This window comes from Oncorhynchus masou, chromosome 18 (genome assembly GCF_036934945.1).
Source record: "Oncorhynchus masou masou isolate Uvic2021 chromosome 18, UVic_Omas_1.1, whole genome shotgun sequence".
Classification (NCBI taxonomy): domain Eukaryota; kingdom Metazoa; phylum Chordata; class Actinopteri; order Salmoniformes; family Salmonidae; genus Oncorhynchus; species Oncorhynchus masou.
Window position 1 is genome coordinate 22,903,016 of NC_088229.1, and position 27,431 is coordinate 22,930,446.

Genomic DNA, 27,431 nt, shown 5'->3' on the forward strand with positions numbered 1-27,431 from the left:
ATCCCTCATTCTATCCCTCTCCCTTCCTCCCTATCCCTCATTCACTCCCTCCCTTCATCCCTATCCCTCATTCACTCCCTCCCTTCCTCCCTATCCCTCACTCACTCCCTCCCTTCCTCCCTATCCCTCACTCACTCCCTCCCTGCCTCCCGTCACAATAAAGAGGGGATCCCTGTGGAGCTCCTCAGCATGACAACACAGTGACGGGGGGGCAACAAGTGGCAAATTAAATTAGGGGGAAAGTGCCGATAATGCACAGCTTTTGACAGGCTCTTATACATTCAACATCCACCCACTCCACACTCCCCTCCTAAAATTAGCCCCAAATCCTGCTGTGGGATTTAAGTGGTGATAGCAGGGTCGGCATGAAAGGCAGAAACAGGGCTTAACTGCTACTGAGTGATTCAGCGATTATGAAGAAGCAAGAGTCAAAAACTAATTACACTAAGCTTAAAGAGAAAATGATGGGTGAGCTGGACACTGTAAATACATTGTGAATACTGGAAGGAAAGGCTTTGATGTGGGAACCCTCTGGTTCAGCCTATAGTAACACTAACACATTATGATTCAGCCTATAGTAACACAGCCATTACACATGCTCCTTTTTCTACAGTATATGCTACGCCTTCCGACAAACCATTGAACCAGCAAAGCGTCAATACAGGACTAAGATTGAATCCTACTATACTGGCTCTGACGCTCGTTGGATGTGGCAGGGCCTGCAAACTATCACATATTTCAAAGGGAAACCCAGCCGCGAGCTGCACAGTGACGCGAGCATACCAGACAAATGAAATGCCTTCTATACTCGCTTTAAAGCAAGCAACACTGAGGCAAGCAACACGGGAAGGTTTTCAGAGGGACTGTAGGGGGGTCTTGGATAGTTGATTGGCTTTACTGCAGGTCTATTATATGTTTTCAAATTCAGTCATATATTCTTTTATTATAACCTTTAAACAGGTTAACATTCACAAGGCCACAGGGTCAGATGGATTACCAGGATGCGTAATCAGAGAATGCGCTGACCAGCTGGCAAGTGTCTTCAATGACATTTTCAACCTCTCCCTGACCCAGTCTGGAATACCTACATGTTTTAAGCAGACCACCATAGTCCCTGTGCCCAAGAACGCCAAGGTAACCTGTCTAAATGACTATTGCCCCACAGCACTCACTTCTGTAGCCATGAAATGCTTTAAAAGGCTGGTCATGGCTCATATCAACACCATCATCCCAGACACCCTGGATCCACTCCAATTTGCACACCACCCCAACAGATTCACAGATGATGCAATCTCTATTGCACTCCACACTGCCCTTTTCCACTTGGACAAGAGGAGCATCTATGTGAGAATGATGTTAATTGTTCAACACCATAGTGCCCTCCTCATCATTAAGCTAAGGACCCTGGGACTAAACACCTTCCTCTGCAACTGGACCCTGGACTTCCTGACGGGCCACCCCCAGGTGGTGAAGGTAGGCAACAACACAACCTCTATTTTGACCCTCAACAGGCAGAACCCTCAGGGGTGCGTGCTTAGTCTCCTACACCATCATTAAGTTTGCAGATGACACCACAGTGTTACGGCCTGATCACCAACGACGATGAGACAGCTTGGACAACCACCTCTCAGTTGCCAGGACAACCACCTCTCCTTCATCATCAGCAAAACAAAGGAGGTGATTGTGGACTACAGGAAACAGAGGGCCGAGCACGCCCCCATTAACATTGATGGGGCTGTAGCGGTAGTTCCTCGGTTCAAATACTCCAGCCATCCAAGTCATAGACTATTCTCTCTGCTACCGCATAGCAAGCGGTACCGATGCACCAAGTCTGAAACCAACAGGACCCTGAACAGCTTGTACCCCCAAGCCATATGTTAGTTAGTTAAATAGTTAATCAAATAGCAATCTACATTAACCCTTTTTGCACAAACTTTTTTTTATTCATCACATACACTGTTGCTACTGTTTACTATAGTCCACTTTATTACTAGTTATATGAACATATCTACTTCAATGACCTCGTACCCCTGCACATCAACTCGGTACTGGTACCCCATGTATATAGCCAAGTTATCATTGCTCATTGTGTGTTTATTAGTGCTTTTATTGTGTCTTACTTTTCTATTATTTATCTATTTTCTTTCTCTCTGCATTGTTGGGAAGGACCCGTAAGTAAGCATTTCATTGTTAGTCAACACCTTTTGTTGATGAAGCATGTGACAAAAAAAAATGTTATTTGATTTGGTGAAACAGTATCATTAAATATGACTAGCTAGAGATGACTGTAGTACTCCGGCTAGATACTCAGTATTACCTTATCGGTGTGTTAAGGTTCAAATGAATACATACAGTACATAGACATGGTAGTATATCATATAGTAAGATTTGATGCCATTGTCTTGACATTCATGCATTACTGTCTGTGAACTTGTTTTAAACAGAAATAATAAATTAAGCACTCTATATTTTGACTCTATTCCCCAGTTTCTGCATAGCTTGGTCCACCTCCACCTTTTTATATTATCCAGTTGAATACAGGAATAAGAAACAGAACGAAATAGGACAATGGTCTATTTCCTGTGCCTTGTGACAGAACAGCTTCATTGACTCCCCATTTTCTCCATAGAAGGAGGTTAGGAGTTATAGCCATGGTAACAGAGCTTTAAAAATGTCACAAACAGATTGGTCTTATCTCCAACACATTCAGGTAATTCAAAAAGGAAGCACAGGCAGGCTGCGGCGTGAGCAGAGCCCCGAGTCAAATAAAAAATATAGGAATAACAACGCAGACCCACCAAGGGACGAAGAAAGCACACAATGGGGTGGGTTAATCAATTTACTGTCTTTACAAAATCCACAGTTGTTTAAAAGTTGAAATGAAAATTATAAATATAGCAGGAAACTGTTTTGCCTTTGACGATGTGGTGTTTACTGTATCAGTTATCTGATCATAATTTTGCACTTGAGTTGGATTATTGGGAGAGTGATGTCATGTGTGGTGTCACTTTCTTCACAGAGAGTCAGGGTTCAATACTGCAACCGGTTGACTTGGCAATGTGACACAGATGTTTAATTGGTGGCACGGGACATTACATGTTTTTTACCTGGTCACGTTCGTCTTTACTTCACAATTGGCTTTTTTCTATCATCATGATTCATTCAAACGGTAATGTGCTATTGACCACAAATATACCAACTTTGTGAAGAGGCAAAGGAATCAATCCCCTTATCTGTGTGTGTCAGAACTTGACATATAGGGGAAGTTTTGCAAACCCTTCGAACATCCCCGTCAGTGGCCCGCTTGGGCCAGTGAAAATAATATTGCATTATTAATGGTCAGCAAGAAGTTTTAAGTTTTGGTTGAATATTTACAATGTGCAATTCAGTCCTCATTGGAAAACCGTTCCTTGAAAATCGGAGCTTTCCTCTGAGCTCTTGAAAAGTCATTGAAGTAATGGCCGATTTAGAAGTTCTAATGCTCCAATAAAATGATTCTGTGATTTCATTTCTGATCCGTTTGAGATGCAGGCCTATGCCCTTTCACTTGTTTCCCAACGTTTCAATCGAAGGGTGTTGCACTTGTTGCAGTAAAACGATGTGCTATAAGCAAGACAACATCAAATGTTGGCTTCAACTTGGGTTTCCATACAAAGCGTTTCATTACAAAATATTTCAGAATAATGTGGGCATTGGCTAACTAAATAGACAGCACACTCCCGACACAAACACACTAATGAAGCTAGTCAATTTGAGATGAAGAGTTATTGAGGGATTACTGTATAATTTTTTTAAACGAGAAATTGACCAAAAACCATGTTCCCTTTGTGTCAGAGCAAGTCCCTAAAAATTGTCAAAGACTCCAGCCACCCAAGTCATAGACTGTTCTCGTCCTCTCTGCTACCGCACGGAAAGCGGTACCGGACCCCCAAACCATAAGACTGCTAGACAGTTAATCAAATGTCTACCTGGAATATTTGCATTGAACCCCTTTTTAACGCTGCTGCTACTCGCTGTTTTTTTAATCTATGTATAGTCACTTTACTACTTCCTACATGTATTCCTACACTTCCTACACTTCCTACATGTATTCCTACACTTCCTACACTTCATACATGTATTCCTACACTTCCTACGCTTCCTACATGTATTCCTACACTTCCTACACTTCCTACATGTATTCCTACAGTTCCTACATGTATTCCTACACTTCCTACAGTCCCTACATGTATTCCTACACTTCCTACACTTCTTACATGTATTCCTACACTTCCTACACTTCTTACATGTATTCCTACACTTTCTACACTTCCTACATGTATTTCTACACTTCCTACATGTATTCCTACACTTCCTACACTTCCTACATGTATTCCTACACTTCTTACACTTCCTACATGTATTCCTACACTTCCTACATGTATTCCTACACTTCCTACATGTATTCATACACTTCCTACATGTATTCCTACACTTCCTAAATGAATTCCTACACTTCCTACATGTATTCCTGCACTTCCTACACTTCCTACATGTATTCCTACACTTCCTACACTTCCTACATGTATTCCTACACTTCCTACACTTCCTACATGTATTCCTACACTTCCTACACTTCCTACATGTATTCCTACACTTCCTACACTTCCTACATGTATTCCTACACTTCCTACATGTATTCCTACACTTCTTACACTTCCTACATGTATTCCTACACTTCCTACACTTCCTACATGTATTCCTACACTTCCTACATGTATTCATACACTTCCTACATGTATTCCTACACTTCCTACACTTCCTACATGTATTCCTACACTTCCTACACTTCCTACATGTATATCCTACACTTCCTGCACTTCCTACATGTATTCCTACACTTCCTACATGTATTCCTACATGTATTCCTACACTTCCTACATGTATTCCTACACTTTCTACACTTCCTACATGTATTCCTACACTTCCTACACTTCCTACATGAATTCCTACACTTCCTACACTTCCTACATGTAAGCATACACTTCAACACTTCCTACATGTATTCATACACGTCCTACACTTCTTACATGTATTCCTACACTTCCTACACTTCCTACATGTATTCCTACACTTCCTACATGTATTCCTACACTTCCTACACTTCCTACATGTATTCCTACACTTCCTACACTTCCTACATGTATTCCTACACTTCCTACGTGTATTCTTACACTTCCTACATGTATTCCTACACTTCCTACACTTCCTACATGTATTCCTACACTTCCTTAGTTTATTATTACACTTAGTTTATTATTATGAATATAAAAACGTTTTCAGCAAATAGTAAATCGATCCAAATCAATGTAAGAACACAAAGGCATGCTAATTTAAAAGATGTCATTATTAGCCTAGTTCTGTATGGAATACAGGTACATTTTGGTAGACCAAATCAACTGCCAAAGTTGGTAGCACCAGTGCCACCAGTGGAAAAGTTTGTGTAGAACCCTGGAGAGACCTGTTTGTTTTGTCATCTCCACATCTGGCCCTGCAATCTGGTGATAACAGCTGCTGTATTGCTATCTGACTGCTACGCAACACACACACTGTCTCCAACCCAGTCGCCCTCTGCTCAACTATCTTCTCCTTAACACACACTAGCACACATACAGAGATCTAAAATCAACAACACCCACTCTCTCGAGTATTCAAACCTCCTTTGTGTTGGTAGAATACCAAACGGACATTGGATTCTTCTCACCTTGGTAGAAATTGACAAGCACCTTAGTGACTTAACGTTTTTTTTTTAAACAGACAAAGCCCACATCATTGAGTCTGGACAACATAACTCTGCCTTGTGTTGGTAGAATATCGAATTAACATTGGAATCGTCTTACCTAAGTGATTTAAATTCAACAAAATTGACAAAGACAAAGCCTGAGCAACTCGTCTAGACCAATGATTTATATATACACTAGATGACTTACGGGGGTGCTGTTTTGAAGTCACTGCGCCTCCACCTTGGTACTCCCTCACGTTGTAAAAAAGTATTTGGAAGCTATAGAAATGCATTTACTAATGTCTACATTTGTTTTTGCCACATTTATTCTATTACAGACACCTTAAGGAGAAGCTATTGCTATGCTCAACCTGTGTTTAAAACACTCAATGACATCATACTTTAAAGGCCCAGTGCAGTCAAAAACGTGACAAACATACCTTGAAATTATATTATGTCAGCTAAACATCCAAATATTTTTTTTTCTTAAAGTACATATTTTTCCAAGTTCTAATGCTACTGTCACCACTACGACAATGTTATTTTATTAAATACAAGTAATTTTGTCCTACATCATTGGACTAGACCCTCAAGGTCATGTGATATGGGACACACTGCACACGATGTGGTGTGTTGTGGTGTAGATGTGTCCATCCTCATGCAGTGCTCCCTGCATCCACCCCAGCCCAGCGTCCACTCTATTACAGCATTAGCAGCTAACGTTTTGATATTTGTCTTCATTATTATCAATGACCAGAGGCGATTGAGCCACCAGCATGCTCCATTAGCTTCCTTCATTGCACAGTTGCACGGCTGAAATCCCGCATTAAGACAGATTCAACATGGACTGACATGTTAGGAGGAGCGAGGAGCAGGCCACTTTGATTATTTAGGGCATGGGAGGGGAGAGACGCGGTGAGGGGGGAATGGAACGGTATTGGCGTTAAGTTCCAAGAATATGGAGGCGCTTGCCTTCCATTCACCTAAGCAGGAGAGGTTATTCCAATCAGTATAATTAGCCTGTGGTAATGAAATTAGTCAAAGGCACTGCCACCTTCACTTAAGAGAAATCGATCTGTGTTTGGGGGAGTATTATTAAGGTTCCCTAGTTTGGTTTGCTGGAGTGTTTTTGAGAATTGGGGCGGCAGGTAGCCTAATGGTTAGAGTCGAGGGGTTAGAGTGTTGGACTAGTAACTGGAATGTTGCAAGATTGAATCCCTTAGCTGACAAGGTAAATATCTGTCATTCTGCCCCTGAACAAGGCAGTTAACCCAATGTTCCTAGGCTTAATTGAAAATAAGAATTTGTTCTTAACTGACTTGCCTGGTTAAATGAAGGTAAAAAAAAAGGAAATTAAACAAAACACGTTTTTCTTTCAAAAAATAACAATTTCAGGATGTGATTTGCGAGACGCACATTCTACATTACGTTACTAAGCTAGCTAGCTTGTTAACAACGGCCAAAAATGTCCATGGTGCTCACACAGCTGCATCACAATAGCTGGTACTCTGGTCCTGGAGCCGCTACTCACGCAGGTCCAGGATTCGTTTCAGCTAGGGTTTGTTTGTGATTCACACATGCTTTATAGCTCGCATCAGAGTACCAAACGCTCTAGGATCCCAATCATACAGATACATATGAAACACCCTAAAACTCTGGAATAATAATGAGAGAGGAGGTGATGGTGGGGGGCAGTTAAAGAGGCCAGAAGCCAACAAGTTCTGTGGGTGATGGCTTTAGTCTCACCAGAAAAGACCGAATCTAGGATCAGTTGGACTGTGTTAATATTAATCTGTGCCTCTTGGCTGAACCAGACCAGAGCGTGTCTGCTATTACACAGGGAGAAGCCAGGAGAAGCTATTGCTATGCTCAACCTGTGTTTAAAACACTCAATGACATCATACTTTAAAGGCCCAGTGCAGTCAAAAACGTGACAAACAAAATGCAAACATTTGGTCACAGCTGAAAGAAATTATTCCAATGAATTTGAACCTCTTCTGCACCTGTGCAAAACATATTTACACAATTGTTCAATCAGTCCTTATTCGTGCATAAAGGAGATCACCTCTGAGTTTCTGTTTGCAAGAATGGACGAAGTAAGAGGCCGAGGGCAAGGACAAAGGAGAGGTAGAGGGACCCATAGAGGAAGATAGGTCAGCTCTCGGTTAAAATAGAAAAAGGTCAAAGAAAGCCTTGAGTGACGTTCTTTCTCTATTGGTCATCTTTGGTAAAATCATTTTAGGAAAAAAGAAAACAGCCCATGCTGTGATAATATGTTTACTTGCCTTTTATGGAGCGTACTATAATTATAGTATCAACAAACAACATAGACATATACAAGAGGTTTAACCATATTACGTGATATTGATAGTTAGTATTTATTGGGCCATTGTGTAACGATTGATTGAAATCACTTTTCATTAGATAACAAGTTGTATGTTTGATGGAGGTAGTTGGTGTTTGTCATATAATTAATGTTTTAAGAGTCTTAAATGTGTCCTTGTGACCAACATGTTTCAGTTTCGGTCTGCGTGTTAATTGTTTTGAAAAAGTGAACTCTGTTTGGAAAAATATGCTCAAGCAATCGAGAAAAACTGTACTAGACCAATAAGAAAGAGATTTCCAAACCTATGAACTAGTTTTCAGCTTTCCCTTCCCCAATCAGACCACTCCCAGAAAGTCCTAGAAAAATTATTGCTTCAAATCAAAATGTATTTGTCACATGCGCCAGATACAGACGGTATTGACCTTACAGTGAAATGTTTACTTACAAGCCCTTAACCAACAATGCTTTAACAAGTTTTAAGAAAAAATAAGTGTTAAGTAAAACATAGAGAAGAAAAAAATAAAAGTCATTGCTTGAGAAATTGCTCTTGCTAAGAAGCTATTTTTATTTTTTATTTTTATCATTTTGATTGGAAACAATCACAGTAAGGTACTTAATTATTACACGGAAATGATTTGATACTGAGATAAAAACTGCTCTATTGGACCTACACCTCAGGTGCATGTCTGGCCAACAGTAATGGGAAGTGACACTTTTATAATTCCACCTCCGATGTCCAGAACATTATTGGGACACACCAAGAGTGTTTTTTTTTTGGGGGGGGGGGTATAGAGGAGTAGAGCTGAGCATCAGGACAAGTAGAACTCAACAGAGATGAAGTAAGAGGAGTGGTAAGCTATCACAGACTGACATCTCTCCTCAGGTGCCCAAGCCAGATGCATTCTGGGTAAATGAGTGTGTGTGTGTGTGGGGGGGGGGGGTCGCTCATTTATCCCGCCGTCTGGCCAACTCACCTGGAGTGATGGGGGTGGTGTCAGAGAGGCAGGCTGCTATTTCACGGCCTGTTAAGAGCTAATGCTGCAACATGCCCCGCGCTCCAATTCTAGGGAACAGGGAGCATTACTGTCCAGTTCTCAAGTTTCTGTCTGTCTGGACTGTGGCTGAGAGGTTGGAGGGGAGGAGGGGAGGAGGGGAAGAGAGTAGGAGGAAAGAAGTAAGGCGGGACCAAGAGCTAGAGATTGAGGGATTGAGGGGGGAGAGAGGTCGTGAGACTGGGAGGGACCAGAGAGAGAAAGGGAGGGATTGAGAGAGAGAGAGAGTGAGAGAGGGAGAGAAAAAGGGGGAAAGAGAGAGGAGGGGAGAGAGAGAAGAGGAAGAGAGAGAGAGAAGAGTAAGAGAGAGAGAGAGAGAGAGAGAGAGAGAGAGAAAAAAGGGGAAGAGAGAGAGAGGAAGAGAGAGAAAGAAGAGGAAGAGTGAGAGAGAGATAGGTGGAAAGAGAGAGAGAAGGGAGCCATAGTTTACCTGGCCTGCTGAGCCAGCGCTCTGAAGCAGACAGAACAGCAGCACGCTCACGCGCTGACATCCACTCCCGCTGCGCGCCGCTGCCTCTCACATGCCCCTGAAGGCCCCTCACTGCTGGGCCCGTGCCTCCCCTCTCCTCTCCCCTCTCCTCACTGGAGCTACTGAGCACAACTAGCCTGAACCACACACAACACTTGTCTTCTCTGTTCGCTAACTCAAGCCTGTGTAACAACCCCAGCTTCTAACAGGCCCTGTCAGGCTGGAGAGAGGAGAATGTTTAGAGCGAACAGAGGCTACCGCTGTACAGTAGAGTCCTAAACTCTCTGGAGTACTCTGTCTGTCTGTCTGTCTGTCTGTCTGTCTGTCTGTCTGTCTGTCTGTCTGTGAGTGAGTGCGTGTGTGCGTGTGTACAATGTGTGTGTTTGTGTGTACTGTGTGTACTGTGTGTGTGTGTGTGTGTGTGTGTGTGTGTGTGTGTGTGTGTGTGTGTGTGTGTGTGTGTGTGTGTACAGTGTGTACAGTGTGTACAGTGTGTACAGTGTGTACAGTGTGTACAGTGTGTTTGTTTAGTACTAAGTGTGTGTACAACGTTACAGTAGTCTAGTTTTCCCCCGTCTTTCCGCTCTGCCACTCTGAGCACTACTGTCATCCCAATAAGGTTCAATGGTCTGAAATAATGTAGCAGTCAACTTTTACAGCTAGCTGTTATTTGTGACTTACTAGGATTCATTTTACAGGAGTTAATCTTTGGGGACCTATAAGAAAAATACATTCAGTGTGAGTGGTGTATAAATAACTAATCTAACCAGAACCAGCTGAGTTTGAGCCATTCCCTGCTGCACATCCTCCCCTGGATTCCTCCTGCCCTGTCTGTACCACACACTCAGAAAAAAGGTGCTATATAGAACCTAAAAGGGTTCTTCGGCTGTCCCAATAGGAGAACCCGTTTTGGTTCCAGGTAGAAGAAACCTTTGAGTTCCATGTAGAACCCGTTCTACACAGCTGATTCCAATAATCAAAGCTTGATGATGAGTTGGTTATTTGAGTCAGTTGTGTAGTACTGGGTCAAAAAACTTCTTGTGCACCCGGGTGACCAGGACCGACTTTGGGAATCCCTGTACTTTACTGTACTTGTACTGTCCCAGTGCTGAAGGCTAAGGTCAGGCCATTTATTTGTGTTTACAGTGAACAGGGCTGTAGAGGACTGATGGATCACAGATCCTGTCCTGTTCTGTCCAGGGCTGTAGAGCATTTGATGGATCACCCATCCTCTCTGTCTGTCACGGGGTCACACACGTGTACACGGATGCACTCACTCACGCACACACATACGCGCGCACAAATGCAAACACACGAGCACACACACACACACACACACACACACACACACACACACACACACACACACACACACACACACACACACACACACACACACACACACACACACACACACACACACACACACACACACACACACACACACACAGGGGCACAGTGACACCATGACTCAGATCAAACATGCCTGGGAGGTATCACACATACATAGTGTCCTCTGTACATGTTGACATGTTGTTGAAGCTATGTTCCCTGTGGTTCTACAGCCTGAATTCGTCTCTAGCTGATCTTCACTCCTGGAGATGCCTCCTCTGCCCACAGCAATTAGCCTGAAGCAGTTTTCCATAGGAAATCCCAGGGAGAGCTGTCAGAGGAGAAGTGTCCTCTACTCAACCATCTCTACCATCTCTCTCACACACAGGAAGCATTATGAACAGTGTGACTCCAGAAAGAGGTGTGTTTTTGAGTCACATGCTTTATCTGCATAATGTGACCTCCATCTGAAGTGTAACCTCACTAATGATGTCTTCTCCAGCCCAGGCATATGGAAGGGGTTCAAATGAGTCTGAATCCACAGCGAGATTATTGCATGTGTACCAAAACAGCAAATCAGACTAGACGTGTTTGACATGGAAGTATTTGACTTTCAGATCACAAAGAACTAATTCCTGAACTGAGCGCCGCAGGCAGAATTCTATCTTACATGTAGGCTTAGCATTCTCACAAGGAGTGACATTAATACTTGTTAAAACAACTGTCAGACAATATTTAAAAAAACTAATGTCCAGATCAAGTTATCAGAGAGTTGCATGCGCAGACAGACAACATTGAGCTATTTCCCCTGAGTGACAGTCCTGTAGAGCAGAACAAACACAGAGCAGAGCCTTATGTGGACAGCTTCTACCCATCCACACTCCTGTGTCCCTGGCACCAATGCCTAAGTCTAAGCAGGCGAGAGAAACAGAACCACAAAACCACATATTCAGCAGTATACAAACAAAGTGAGTGGAGTCTGGCCCTTGGTTCGTTGGAGCTGCTCCTTTTCATGTGTGTGACTGCTGATAAATCAACCAGCGTGCCAGCTCTGCACCACTAACCCAGGCTGGGCCAGGGTGAACCCAGTTGGGACTAGGCCTGCGTCATGCCTGCTAGTTAGGGGGCGAGGTGGCATGGAGGGGAGTGAGGAGGGGGGCACGATGCAGGGTCGGGCTCAGCATGGTGTTTACTAGCTAGTGAGGGAGGAGAGAAGATTAATGTAGTCTCTGTGGAGCAAAGGCAACATCCAGCCCCTTAATAAGGTACAAACAATCAGTTCCACTCCGCTGCCTTCCCTGGGAACAACTATTGTTGTGCTGCATTGTTTCCCCGCTCCGCGTGGCTCTTGGGAGATAGCAGGGCTAGGACCCAACTTCAGCATGTAGCTGGTTGTCTCTCTCTTACAGCCAGGGGAAGACAACGTAGTGTCAGCCTGGGTTTGTCTTGTCCAAGTCGGGTCAGGTCCCATCCATCCTCCCCTGTTCCTTACCTCCACTCCCTGGACTTTGAGCTTCATGTGATCCTCCCGCGTGGTCTTCCCATCTTTCCTCTTCTTCCAGCAGTAGCCATCCTTTCTGTACTTCACCTTCTTCCTGTTGTACAAGATCATTGAACCATTCTGTGGCCTGGATCACAGAGAGAGAGAGAGAGAGAGAGAGAGAGAGAGAGAAGAGAGAGAATTGTTTGTCAAAGTTTCTGCTGTGGGACTCATTTTAGAGATGTACAAAGAGTCTTGACATACAGTACATCTACTGCAAGACAGAAATGCACTAGTGACTTTATATGACAAAACGTCTTTATGGGGTTTCTCTGCGTTCCTATGCACAGTTTGACAATGAACAAAACACATTTTCAGCATACATTTCTCCCAATGAACCCTGTGTGTTGTGAGAAGGCAGTGAAAGTGACACTTCTACCACAGAGTAAATTACATATAGAACTGGTGTATGTGTGTGTGCCTGCATGCATGCGCGCGTGTTTTTTATTTTACCGTGTGTGTGTGTATAAAGGCTGAGGCAGCTTTCTTATATCTCATTAATTCAGTGTAATGAGTTTGTGTGTGTGTGTGTGTGTGTGTGTGTGTGTGCGCGCGCACACGCATGTGTGTACAATATAAAGGCTGAGGCAGCTTTCTTATCTCTCATTCATCCAGTGAAATGATTTGTGGTGTGTGTGGTCCCTTGGGGGAAGAAGAGATCTTCCCTCACATTCTATTCATAATTCTTCCTCCCTCAAACAGACCACAGCCTGTTGCTTAATAAAGATACAGCACAATGATATTATGTAACTATTGATAATGTGTTTTTTCAGTTGTATTTGTCACAGGGGGCATTTGGAGAACAATGTTAAAACATGAACATATAGAAGCATACCGCTTGGCTGTACCTAACACTCTATCTAGAATTCTTATACAATCTGTACACACACGCTGTTAAGAAAGCAGAGCGGGGCTTTATTATGGACAGACAACTCCCCATCTTAGCTACTGTTCAATCAATATGTTTTGACCATGACCAGTTTATACAATCCAAGGTTACACCAAGCAGTTTAGTCTCTTCAACTTGCTCAACTTCCACATTATTCATTACAGGATTTTGTTGAGGTTCAGGGTTTAGTGAATGATTTGTCCCAAATACAATGCTTTTAGTTTTTAAATATTTAGGACTTCTTGCCAGCCATTCTGAAACTGACTGCAGCTCTTTGTTAAGTGTTGCAGTGATTTCACTTGCTGTGGTAATTGACGGGTGTAGTGTAGGGTGCCTGCTTCCACAATGAATGGGAAAGACTCCTTTTATTTGTCACATGCATTGTCAACAACAGGTGTAGACTAACAGTGAAATGCTTACTCACGGGGCCTTCCCAACCACGTAGAGAGAAACAAACTAGAGATCGAATAGAAAACTATTACTTAATAAAACGTAATAATAAAAAAAGTCATAATACACAATGACTAATAACTTGGCTCTACAGAGCATTCAGAAAGTATTCAGACACCTTGACTTTTTTACTCATTTTGTTACTTTACAGCCTTATTGTAAAATGGATCAAATTATTTTTTCCCACATCAATCTACACTCAAAACCCCATAATGACAAAGCAAAAAAAAGTTTAGACATTTTTGCAAATGTAAAAAAACAACTGACATATCACATTTAGATAAGTATTCAGACCCTTTACTCCGTACTTTGTTGAAGCACCTTTGGCAGTGATTACAGCCTCGAGTCTTCTTGGGTATGACGCTACAAGCTTGGCACACCTATATCTCGGGAGTTTCTCCCGTTCTTCTCTAAAGATCCTCTCAAGCTCTGTCAGGTTGGATGGGGAGCGTTGCTGCACAGCTATTTTGAAGTCTCTCCAGAGATGTTTGATCGGGTTCAAGTCCTGGTTTTTGGAACTTCTGGCGCCGACAGAGATGGCCGCCTCCCTTCGCGTTCCTAGGAAACTATGCAGTTTTTTGTTTTTTTTACGTGTTATTTCTTACATTAGTACCCCAGGTCATCTTAGGTTTCATTACATACAGTCGAGAAGAACTACTGAATATAAGATCAGCGTCAACTCACCATCAGTACGACCAAGAATATGACTTTCGCGAAGCGGATCCTGTGTTCTGCCTTTCAACCAGGACAACGGAATGGATCCCAGCCTGCGACCCAAAAAAACGACTTCGTAAAAGAGGGAAACGAGGGAAACGAGGCGGTCTTCTGGTCAGGCTCCGGAGACGGGCACATCGTGCCCCACTTCCTAGCATTCTTCTCGCCAATGTCCAGTCTCTTGACAACAAGGTTGATGAAATCCGAGCAAGGGTAGCATTCCAGAGGGACATCAAAGACTGTAACGTTCATTGCTTCATGGAAACATGGCTCACTGGAGAGACGCTCTCGGTGGCGGTGCAGCCAGCGGGTTTCTCCACTCATCGCGCAGACAGAAACAAACACCTTTCTGGTAAGAAGAGGGGCGGGGGCGTATGCCTTATGGCTAACGAGATGTGGTGTGATCACAGAAACATCCTTCTGTTCACCTGATTTAGAATTCCTCACAATCAAATGCAGACCGCATTATCTACCAAGAGAATTCTCTTCGATTATAATCACAGCCGTATATATTCCCCCCCAAGCAGACACATCGATGGCTCTGAACGAACTTTATTTGACTCTTTGCAAACTGGAATTCATACATCCTGAGGCTGCATTCATTGTTGCTGAGGATTTTAACAAGGCTAAACTGAAAACAAGACTCCCTAAAATGTATCAGCATATCGATTGCACCACCAGGGCTGGCAAAACCTTGGATCACTGTTATTCTAACTTCCGCGACGCATATAAGGCCCTGCCCCGCCCCCCTTTCGGAAAAGCTGACCACGACTCCATTTTGCTGATCCCTGCCTACAGACAGAAACTGAAACAAGAAGCTCCCACGCTGAGGTCTGTCCAACGCTGGTCCGACCAAGCTGATTCCACACTCCAAGACTGCTTCCATCACGTGGACTGGGACATGTTTCGTATTGCGTCAGGCAACAACATTGACGAATAAGCTGATTCGGTGTGCGAGTTCATTAGAACGTGCGTTGAAGATGTCGTTCCCATAGCAATGATTAAAACATTCCCTAACCAGAAACCGTGGATTAATGGCAGCATTCGCGTGAAACTGAAAGCGCGAACCACTGCTTTTAATCAGGGCAAGGTATCTGCTAATATGACTGAATACAAACAGTGCAGCTATTCCCTCCGCAAGGCAATCAAACAAGCTAAGCGTCAGTATAGAGACAAAGTAGAATCTCAATTGAAAGGCTCAGATACAAGAGGTATGTGGCAGGGTCTACAGTCAATCACGGACTACAAGAAGAAATCCAGCTCAGTCACGGACCAGGATGTCTTGCTCCCAGGCAGACTAAATAACTTTTTTGCCCGCTTTGAGGACAATACAGTGCCACTGACACGGCCTGCAACGGAAACATGCAGTCTCTCCTTCACTGCAGCCGAGGTGAGTAAAACATTTAAATGTGTTAACCCTCGCAAGGCTGCAGGCCCAGACGGCATCCCCAGCCGCGCCCTCAGAGCATGCGCAGACCAGCTGGCTGGTGTGTTTACGGACATATTCAATCAATCCCTATACCAGTCTGCTGTTCCCACATGCTTCAAGAGGGCCACCATTGTTCCTGTTCCCAAGAAAGCTAAGGTAACTGAGCTAAACGACTACCGCCCCGTAGCACTCACTTCCGTCATCATGAAGTGCTTTGAGAGACTAGTCAAGGACCATATCACCTCCACCCTATCTGACACCCTAGACCCACTCCAATTTGCTTACCGCCCAAATAGGTCCACAGACGACGCCATCTCAACCACACTGCACTCTGCCCTAACCCATCTGGACAAGAGGAATACCTATGTGAGAATGCTGCTCATCGACTACAGCTCGGCATTTAACACCATAGTACCCTCCAAGCTCGTCATCAAGCTCGAGACCCTGGGTCTCGACCCCGCCCTGTGCAACTGGGTACTGGACTTCCTGACGGGCTGCCCCCAGGTGGTGAGGGTAGGCAACAACATCTCCACCCCGCTGATCCTCAACACTGGGGCCCCACAAGGGTGCATTCTGAGCCCTCTCCTGTACTCCCTGTTCACCCACGACTGCGCGGCAACGCACGCCTCCAACTCAATCATCAAGTTTGCGGACGACACAACAGTGGTAGGCTTGATTACCAACAACGACGAGATGGCCTACAGGGAGGAGGTGAGGGCCCTCGAAGTGTGGTGTCAGGACAATAACCTCACACTCAACATCAACAAAACTAAGGAGATGATTGTGGACTTCAGGAAACAGCAGAGGGAACACCCCCCTATCCGCAGCAGCGCCTCTTCAACCTCAGGAGGCTGAAAGAAATCGGCTTGTCACCAAAAGCACTCACAAACTTCTACAGATGCACAATCGAGAGCACCCTGGCGGGCTGTATCACCGCCTGGTACGGCAACTGCTCCGCCCACAACCGTAAGGCTCTCCAGAGGGTAGTGAGGTCTGCACAACGTATCACCGGGGGCAAACTACCTGCCCTCCAGGACACCTACACCACCCGATGTTACAGGAAGGCCACAAAGATCATCAAGGACAACACCGAGCCACTGCCTGTTCACCCCGCTATCATCCAGAAGGCGAGGTCAGTACAGGTGCATCAAAGCAGGGACCGAACATCTTCTATCTCAAGGCCATCAGACTGTTAAACAGCCACCACTAACATTGAGTTGCTGCTGCCAACATACTGACTCAACTCCAGCCACTTCAATGATGGAAAAATGGACGTAAAAAATGTATCACTAGCCACTTTAAACAATGCCACTTAGTATAATGTTTACATACCCTACATTCCTCATCTCATATGTATACACTGTACTCTACACCATCTACTGCATCTTGCCATCTTTATGTAATCCTGTGTGGCTCAGTCGGTAGAGCATGGTGCTTGCAACACCAAGCGTCGTGGGTTCGATTCCCGCTGGGACCACCCATATGTAAAAAAGTAGTGGCCCCAGCCGACTTGTAAGTCGCTTTGGACAAAAGCGTCTGCTAAATGGGATATATATATATATATATAATACATGTATCACTAGCCACTTTAAACCCTACATTATTCATCTCATATGTATACGTATATACTGTACTCTATCATCTACTGCATCCTTATGTAATACATGTATCACTAGCCACTTTAACTATGCCACTTTGTTTACATACTCATCTCATATGTACATACTGTACTCGATACCAGATTGCTGTATCTTGCCTATGCTGATCTGCACCATCACTCATTCATATCTGATGTACATATTCTTTATCCCCTTACACTGTGTATAAAAAATTAGTTTTGGAATTGTTAGTTAGATTACTTGTTGGTTATTACTGCATTGTCGGAACTGGAAGCACAAGCATTTCGCTACACTCGCATTAACATCTGCTAACCATGTGTATGTGACAAATAAAATTTGATTTGATTTGATTTATTTGGCTGGGCCACTTGTCCTGAAGCTTAGAAGAAGTGCTTAGGGTTGTGTCCTGTTGGAAGATGAACCTTCGCCCCAGTCTGAGGCCCTGAGCGCTCTGGAGCAGGTTTTCATCAAGGATCTCTCTGTACTTTGCTCCGTTCATCATTCCCTTCATCCTGACTAGTCTCTCAGTCCCTGTTGCTGAAACACATCCCCAATTTGATGCTTCCACCACCATGCTTAGGGATGGTGCAATGTTTCCTCTAGACCTGAAGCTTGGCATTCATTTCATCAAAGCGGAAAATTGTGTTTCTCACGGTCTGAGAGTCTTTAGGTGGCTTTTGGCAAACCAAGTGGGCTGTCATGTGCCTTTTACTGAGGAGTGGCTTCCATCTGGCCGCTCTACCATAAAGGCCAGATTGGTCTGAATACTTATGTACATAAGGACTTTCTGTTTTTTTTATGTTTTTTTATAGATTTGCTAAATTTTCTAAAAAGCTGTTTTCGCTTCGTAATTATGGAGTATTGTTTGTAGATTGATGAGGATGTACATTTTTAGAATAAGGTTGTAATGTAACAGAATGTGGAAAAAGACAAGGGGTCTGAATACTTTGCGAAGGCACTGTATACACGGGATATCAGTAGTGAGTCGATGTTCAGGGGTATGAGTAACTGAGGTAGATGTGTACATATAACTAGGAAAAGTTAATAGGCAACAGGTTAGATAATAGATAGATAATAAACAGTAGCAGCAGAGTATGTGATGAGTCAAGAAAAGTTAGCGCAAAAAGGGTCAATGTAAATAGTTGGGTAGCCATTTGGCTACCCAACTATTTAACTAACTGTCGTCAGATTTGCCAAATGAAGGGCAAGGGAGAGCTTTGTATTCATTTCTGTGTGTGGAGTAAAGGTCATCTAGAGCTTTTTCGCCTCTAGTTGTACAGATGACATGCTGGTAGAAATGAGGTACGACAGATTTTAGTTACCCTGCATTAAAATCACCAGCCACTAGGAGCACCATCTCTGGATGAGCATTTTCTTGTTTGCTTATGACCTTATACAGCTCATTGAGTGCGGTCTTAGTGCCAGCATCGGCTTATGGTGGTAAATAGACAGCTACAAAACATATTCCCTCTTGATTAATAGTATGGTCTACAGCTTACCATGAGGTATTCTAAATCGGGTTAGCAGAACCTAGAGACTTTATTAAAGCTGAAATATGTAACTTTTTGGGTGAAATGTTTGTTATAGAGCTGTCATTTTCATTCAAAGCAAGTCTAAAAAGCGGAAGATCCATTCTATTTGCATTATTTCTATGCTTCCTGTTCTTTTACTTTCAGTTTTGTAGACCAGCTTCAAACAGTAAAAAATACATGTTTGGTTATGGAAAAGATAAATAACAACGGTTAATATGGTACAGTGATTGTCTACACTTGTCTACTACTTGCTTGCTTGTTTTGTCACATAAATTGAAATTAGGTTAATAATTAGAATTTTTGCAACCAGGAGATGGCGGAGCGATTTCTGCATAGCGCATCTTTAATATTAGAGATAGCGCACCTGCTGTTATTAACAAAGAGACACACACCTCCCACTTGAGTTTAACCGAAGCTGCCGTTCTGTTCTGACAACGCATAGAAAAAACAGCTAGAAGTATATTATCCTTGTTCAGCAATTGCTCCCAGAAACATAGGATATTACAGGTCCCGTTGATAGGTAGTCTCGAACGGAGCTCGTCCAATTTGTTCTCCAGTGATTGTACGTTCGCCAATAGAATGGAGGGTAGAGGTGGTTTATCTACTTGCTGACGTCTCGGTATGTGTTGTGCCGCTGACTCATTGAAGTAGAAATCTTCATTCAAATCGCTGTTCTGATGTCCAGAAGTTTTTTCCGGTCATAGGAAACATTATGTACAAAAAAAGTTATGAATAGCGCAAAAAAACACTAAATAGCAGAATTTATCAGGAGCCCGTAAAACGGCAGCTTTCCATTCCAGCGCCATGTTTTCAAATTGCTGCTGAGGACAGGAGAGAAGGTAACTGTAGAAGAGGGCTAAGCCATCCGCCACACTCACTGCACACAAGATCCAGCTACAGTTAAGAGTGTGATTGCACAGTACAGTCGCTTCTCTAAACTCTATTCTTCTGGAGGGGAGACAAGAAGAAAAAAAACTCCCTACAAAGGAAAAAAGGCCTTCTGCTTTGTGATTCTACTTCGCAAATAAAACGAAAGAAAAACTAAAAACTGCTCACTTGTTTTGCATTGGGTGTTATTGTTTTATAGTTACACTTTTCCATGTTTTTATTTATAACAGGGCATGCATCATCTTTCATAGCTGCACACAGGGCCTGGCTCCTGTTCATCTTGCTATTGCTCATTAATCATCTCCCCTCCCAGGACGTATCTCAGGGGCCAATGGAGACGGGGTAGGTGAGGTAAAAGATGAGGGAGAGGAGGAGGAGGGGTCCCAACAGTCCTTCTTTGTGGCCCCTGACAGCACCATCTAATGAGAGACAGCACTCAAACATGCCATCCTCAATCCTCTCTCGCTTTCTATTTTTCTCTTTCTCTCCATCTCTCCCCCTCCTCCTCTCACCGCCAGTCGGTTGGAGCTAGAGATGGGTGCCAGGGAATACCTTCTCCTCCTCCCTCTCTCGCTTCATCGGTCTCCAGATCCCTCAACTACGATCTTCCTAACCCTCCTCTCTCATTTTGTCATTCCATCGTTCATCCCCCCTTCACTATCTGTAACTGAACATAGGTTCCCTTTTATGACTTATAATGTACATTTACAAATGTGAGGTTTATTCCTGTGATAAAACTACTAAGATACATCTAAACTAAGATACATCTATGGTTCTCTTGCATACAGCCTGTTCTCTATCCACACACAGGGAGTATGGACATCATGATAGCCGATGACTCAAACACAATTCTATAAACAAGGAATCACTTTTGTGCAGCTGTAGGATAATGTATATGGTGAGTTAAGCCTCTTGTGACAAATGTCATCTGAAGGTCCCCTGGCTGTCTAGAAGACTATTGCAGACATCAGCACCATGTCGAGGAATCAAGCAATATGATCTCTTTTTAATGAATGCCCAGACACACTGGTCGAACTGCTTTTGTATCGTCATGTTGTTTTTTCCCCTGGAGATACATTCTTCATTCGTCCTTCAAAAATACAGGAACCGCGCGTCTTAGAATGTTAGACAAAAAGATGGTCCAGGAATAGATAATGCAGAAAATAACATGACTTAAGGCAATCTGATCTCCTCAAGATCATTGGAAATTGGGGTGAGGCTTTTGTGTCAGAGGCCCTGCACCTTATTTATCAGTTTGGTGTGCAAAGTTCTCCGCTCAGCTTTCTTAGGGAGGAAGAGTTAGCGAGATGCTGTTTTCAATTCAAGGCAGTCTGGTCTGTACTCTGTACCCAGACGAAAGACCTGCAGGAGCTTTAGACTCCTTTACTCTCTGAAGTACTGTAGCTATGTCTGAAGCACACGCTCTCCCCCTCTTTCTCTCTCTCTCTGCTTATCTTCTACATCTCTGTATACTTAGGCGTTTCAATTAATCTGATCAGAATTATACATATTTATACATGGAGGAAAAATGCTAACTGCTCTGTTATAAAAGCAGTGCGACAGGAGGCCCTCTGTCTCAGATGCCATAATGTGCCCGATTATTATGGAAATACACCACCACCCCTGACACACACACACACCTCTCCCTCCCTGTGGCGTGGCATGTACAGGCCGATAATAAGCTTTACCCTGTGGATGGTGTTAGGCTGGCCCAGTCCTTAAGAAATCATTCAATTACAGAGGCATTCGCTCAATCAGGTTTGTTCATTTTGAAAATGTGGGCGACAGGGAAGAGAGAGATATTAAGGACTGTGCTGATGAGCATCCACAATGAACCTGGAAGAAGGGGAGGGGGGAGGAAAGGGGGACAGGAAAGGCAAGGAGAGGGGCAGGGAAGAAGAGGGGAGAGGCTGACCCTGGGTAATCGACAGACAGCAGCTCAGAGAGAGGGTCTGGTGCTCAGTTCCACAGCCCAAAGTCCACAGGAACCAAGTCCAGAGAGAGAGAGAGAGAGAGAGAGAGAGAGAGAGAGAGAGGGGGAACTAGTTGGCCCTATTCCCCAGGACACACAGCCAATTGATTATGAGAGGAGAAGAGGGGAAGGGACCAACTGGACACACACTGGTTGAATCAATGTTGTTTCCACGTCTTTTCAATGAAATTATGAAAATGATCACTTGGATTATAGTGATACTGTGTCTGATCTCGCAAACAATGTAAAGTATGCATAGATAGGTATTATCTAGAGCCAAGCCTGCTGATTTTTAATTTGAGGGTATCCTACTATTTACACAATTGTTGAATTACGCAACCAAATGTAAATTGCTCTGGATAAGAGTTTCTGCTAAATTACTAAAATGTACAGTTGAAGTTGGAAGTTTACGTACACTTATGTTGGAGTCATTAAAACTCGTTTTTCATCCACTCCACAAATTTCTTGTTAACAAACTATAGTTTTGGCAAGTCGGTTAGGACATCTACTTTGTACATGACACAATACATTTTTCCAACAATTGTTTACAGACAGATTATTTCACTGTATCACAATTCCAGCAGGTCAGAAGTTTATATACACTAAGTTGACTGTGCCTTTAAACAGCTTGGAAAATTCCAGAAAATTATGTCATGGCTTTAGAAGCTTCTGGCAGGCTAATTGACATAATTTAAGTCAATTGGAGGTGTACCTGTGGATGTATTTCAGGGCCTACTTTCAAACTCAGCGCCTCTTTGCTTGACCTCATGGGAAAATCAAAAGAAATCAGCCAAGACAAATTTGGTTCATCCTTGGGGGTAATTTCCAAACGCCTGAAGCTACAACGTTCATCTGTACAAACAATAGTAGGCAAGTATAAACACCATGGGACCACACAGCTGTCATACTACTCAGGAAGGAGACGAGTTCAGTCTTCTAGAGATGAACGTACTTTGGTGCGAAAAGTGCAAATCAATCCCAGAACAACAGCAAAGGACCTTGTGAAGATGCTGGAGGAAACAGGTACAAAAGTATCTATATCCACAGTAAAACGATTCCTATATCGACTTAACCTGAAAGGCCGTTCAGCAAGGAAGAAGCCACTGCTCCAAAACCGCCATAAAAAAGCCAGACTACGGTTTGCAACTGCACATGAGGCCAACATTTGGAGAAATGTCCTCTGGTCTGATGAAACAAAAATAGAACTGTTTGGCCATAATGACCATTATTATGTTTGGAGGAAAAAGGGGAAGGCTTGCAAGCCGACATATACTATCCCAACCGTGAAGCATGGGGGTGGCAGCATCATGTTGTGGGGGTGCTTTGCTGCAGGAGGGACTGGTGCACTTCACAAAATAGATGGCATCATGAGGGAGGAAAATTATGTGGATTATTTGAAGCAACATCTCAAAACATCAGTCAGGAAGTTAAAGCTTGGTCACAAATAGGTCTTCCAAATGGACAATGACCCCAAGCATACTTCCAAAGTTGTGGCAAAATGGCTTAAGGACAACAAAGTAAAGATATTGGAGTGGCCATCACAAAGCCCTGACCTCAATCCTATAGAAAATTTGAGGACAGAACTGAAAAAGTGTGTGAGAGCAAGGAGGCCTACAAACCTTTTTCATTTTATTTTTATTTAACCTTTATTTAACCAGGTAGGCTAGTTGAGAACAAGTTCTCATTTGCAACTGCGACCTGGCCAAGATAAAGCAAAGCATGGAGTAAACAATAAACAAGCCAATAACACAAACAAGTCAATGACACAGTAGAGAAAAGAAAGTCTATATGCAGTGTGTGCAAAAGGCATGAGGAGGTAGGCAATAAATAGGTCATAGGAGCGAATAATTACAATTTAGCAGATGAACACTGGAGTGATAAATGAGCAGATGATGACGTGCAAGTAGAGATACTGGTGTGCAAAAGAGAAGAAAAGTAAATAAAATAAAAACAGTATGGGGATGAGGTAGGTAGATTGGGTGGGCTATTTACAGATGGACTATGTACAGCTGCAGTGATCGGTTAGCTGCTCAGATGGTTGATGTTTAAAGTTGGTGAGGGAAATGAAAGTCTCCAACTTAAGCGATTTTGCAATTCGTTCCAGTCACTGGCAGCAGAGAACTGGAAGGAAAGGTGGCCAAATGAGGTGTTGTCTTTGGGGATGATCAGTGAGATATACCTGCTGGAACGTGTGCTACGGGTGGGTGTTGTTATCGTGACCAGTGAACTGAGATAAGGCGGAGCTTTACCTAGCATAGACTTATAGATGACCTAGAGCCAGTGGGTCTGGCGACGAATATGTAGCGAGGGCCAGCCGACTAGTGCATACAGGTCACAGTGGTGGATGGTATAAGGTGATTTGGTGACAAAACGGATGGCACTGTGATAGACTGCATCCAATTTGCTGAGTAGAGTGTTGGAAGCTATTTTGTAGATGACATCACTGAAGTCGAGGATCGGTAGAATAGTCAGTTTTACTAGGGTAAGTTTGGCGGCGTGAGTGAAACCTGACTCAGTTACATCAGCTCTGTCAGGAGGACTGGGCCAAAATTCACTTATTCTACTTATTGTAGGAAGCTTGTGGAAGGCTACCAGAAACGTTTGACCCAAGTTAAACAATTAAAGGCAATGCTACCAAATACTAATTTAGTGTATGTAAACTTCTGACCCACGGGAAATGTGATGAAAGAAATAAGAGCTGGAATAAATTATTCTCTCTACTATTATTTTGACATTTCACATTCTTAAAATAAAGTGGTGATCCTAACTGACCTAAGATAGGGAATTTTTACTTGGATTAAATGTCGGGTATTGTGAAAAACGGCTAAGGTGTATGTAAACTTCCAACTTCAACTGTAGGTGTTCCTTTTGTCAAGGTGAGAAAGGGTGGTGTGGAGTGTGATTGAGATTGCATCGTCTGTGGTTCTGTCGGGGCGGTATGCGAATTGGAGTGGGTCAAGGGGGGGATGCTGTTGATGTGAGCCATGACCAGCCTTTCAAAACACTTCATGGCTACCGACGTGAGTGCCACAGGGCGGTAATCATTTAAGCACGTTACCTTCGCTTCCTTGAGTACATGGACTATGGTTGTCTGCTTGAAACATGTAGGTATTACAGACTCGGTCAGGGAGAGGTTGAAAATGTCAGTGAGTACACGTTCTGGTTATCTGTCTGGCCCAGCTGCTTTGTGAATGTTGACTTGTTTAAAGGTTTTATTCACATCGGCTACCGAGAGCATTATCACACAGTCATCCAGAACAGCTGGTGATCTCGTGCATGCTTCAGTGTTGCTTGCCTCGAAGCGAGCATAAAAGGCATTTAGCTGATCTGATAAATTTGCGTCACTGGGAAGCTCGCGTCTGGGTTTCCATTTATAGTCCGTAATAGTTGTCAAGCCCTGCCACATCCGACGAGCATCAGAGCCATTGTAGTAGGATTCAATCATAATTCTGTATTGACGCTGCTCATCCTGCTCATTACACTGTGTGTCAATCATCCACCACACATGGTCGCAGTGTGTTCACACACACACAAACTCGCGTCCCGGTGAAGCACACGGAGCTGTCAAAACGGCACAGGCCGCTTCCAAATGTAATATAATTACACTTCAAAAGGCGTGCTCTATTAGTTGCCACCTCATCTCTCCCCTGTCTGTCTGAACAGAGAGGTGTTAGGCTGCCTCGTACCATGGTAACTTACTGCAGGGGCCTATCAGGGTGCATCACGTGCGATTGATGACTCTGTGATAAGTCGGCCCCTCCAGCCTCTGGCAGAGCGGAGCACACATCAGGAAGTGGGGCATGTGCTGAAACTACTTTAAATGTAAATCTGCCATGCATAGATTGCCACGCAATCTCTCCCTCCGCCGCCAGCAGTCTCTCCCCTGTTCCCATTCCCACACCTATGCACGGCAGAGCAGCGCCTCTCTGACTCCCGGTCAGGCCCGGGGTATGTATCTCTCAGAATGTCAATGAGGAAGAGCGAGGTTAGGTCATCATCACAACGCCTACACAAGCATGACACCTCTACACCGCTCAGCCTAGTACTCGTAAGCAGCTAGGCAGCTCCGAGGATAGGTTTCATTACCATTCTGTTCTCTATCTATGCATTGTGATGAAATGAATATGTAATTACATTCCCATGGCAATTAATCAGGCAGAATGGTAATGGCAGTACAGGTCAAAATGGTTGAGGTGGTTTATGAGTGAAAGTTTGCCAAACGGTGTGTCATGTCCTTATTTTGTTGGCATTTCTAATAACACAATGTTTACCTGGTCTGGTCTACTAGCCTGGAGGCAGAGTGCTTTCATAATATGGTTGGGCCTGTGAACGTTGTTTGGGAGCTACCTATCAGCCAGGTAGAGCAGTTTGTCCTCTCTCCCTCCATCTCCCTCTCTCTCCCTCCTTTCCCCTCCCTCTTTCTCCTTCCCTTGGTCTCCCTCTACCCCACCCACTCTCTTCCTCCCCCTCTCCTATCCTTCACTCTCTCTCCCTCTATCGCCATTGCCTGCCAGTGTACCACTATACAACTCAGGCCTCTACCTTCCAGCCACGAAACAGATGTTCCCAAGACACTTATCTCAATGGAAAAATCAGACAATTTAAAAATAATATAAATGCCTCTCTGTGTAGCTACACGTTCATGTCTCTGTCCCTATAAGCCCTATGAGAGTGGATAAGAAGGGATGGATGGAGAAGGGAGAGATGGAGGGATGGGGTATGGAGAAGGGAGGGATGGAGAGATGGGGTATGGAGAAGGGCGGGATGGAGGGATGGAGAAGGGAGGGATGGCGTATGGAAAAGGGAGGGATGGAGAAGGGAGGGATGGAGGGATGGGGTATGGAGAAGGGAGGGATGGGGTATGAAGAAGGGAGGGATGGTGGGATGGGATATGGAGAAGGGAGGGATGGTGGGGATGGAGGGATGGAGAAGGGAGGGATGGTGGGGATGGAGTAATGGAGAAGGGAGGGATGGTGGGATGGGGTATGGAGAAGGGAGGGATGGAGGGATGGGGTATGGAGAAGGGAGGGATGGTGGGGATGGGGTATGGAGAAGGGAGGGATGGAGGGATGGGGTATGGAGAAGGGAGGGATGGAGGGATGGGGTATGGAGAAGGGAGGGATGGAGGGGATGGAGGGATGGGGTATGGAGAAGGAGGGATGGAGGGGATGGAGGAATGGGATATGGAGAAGGGAGGGATGGGGTATGGAGAAGGGAGGGATGGAGGGGATGGAGGGATGGGGTATGGAGAAGGAGGGATGGAGGGGATGGAGGAATGGGATATGGAGAAGGGAGGGATGGAGGGATGGGGTATGGAGAAGCGATGGATGGTGGGGATGGAGGGATGGGGTATGGAGAAGGAGGGATGGTGGGGATGGAGGGATGGGGTATGGAGAAGGGAGGGATGGTGGAGATGGAGGGATGGGGTATGGAGAAGGGAGGGATGGTGGGGATGGAG

The 27,431-nt window shown here is 44.1% G+C and overlaps 1 protein-coding gene across 1 annotated transcript in view; it reads right to left on the reverse strand.

The window, feature by feature from the left end:
* LOC135504249 (calmodulin-binding transcription activator 1-like) overlaps positions 1-27,431 on the reverse strand; it is a 672,226-nt gene that overhangs the window by 283,923 nt on the left and 360,872 nt on the right. Inside the window, exon 5 of the mRNA XM_064922633.1 lies at positions 12,433-12,568. Coding sequence (XP_064778705.1) covers positions 12,433-12,568 — 136 coding nt within the window. The remainder of the gene's footprint in view (positions 1-12,432; positions 12,569-27,431) is intronic.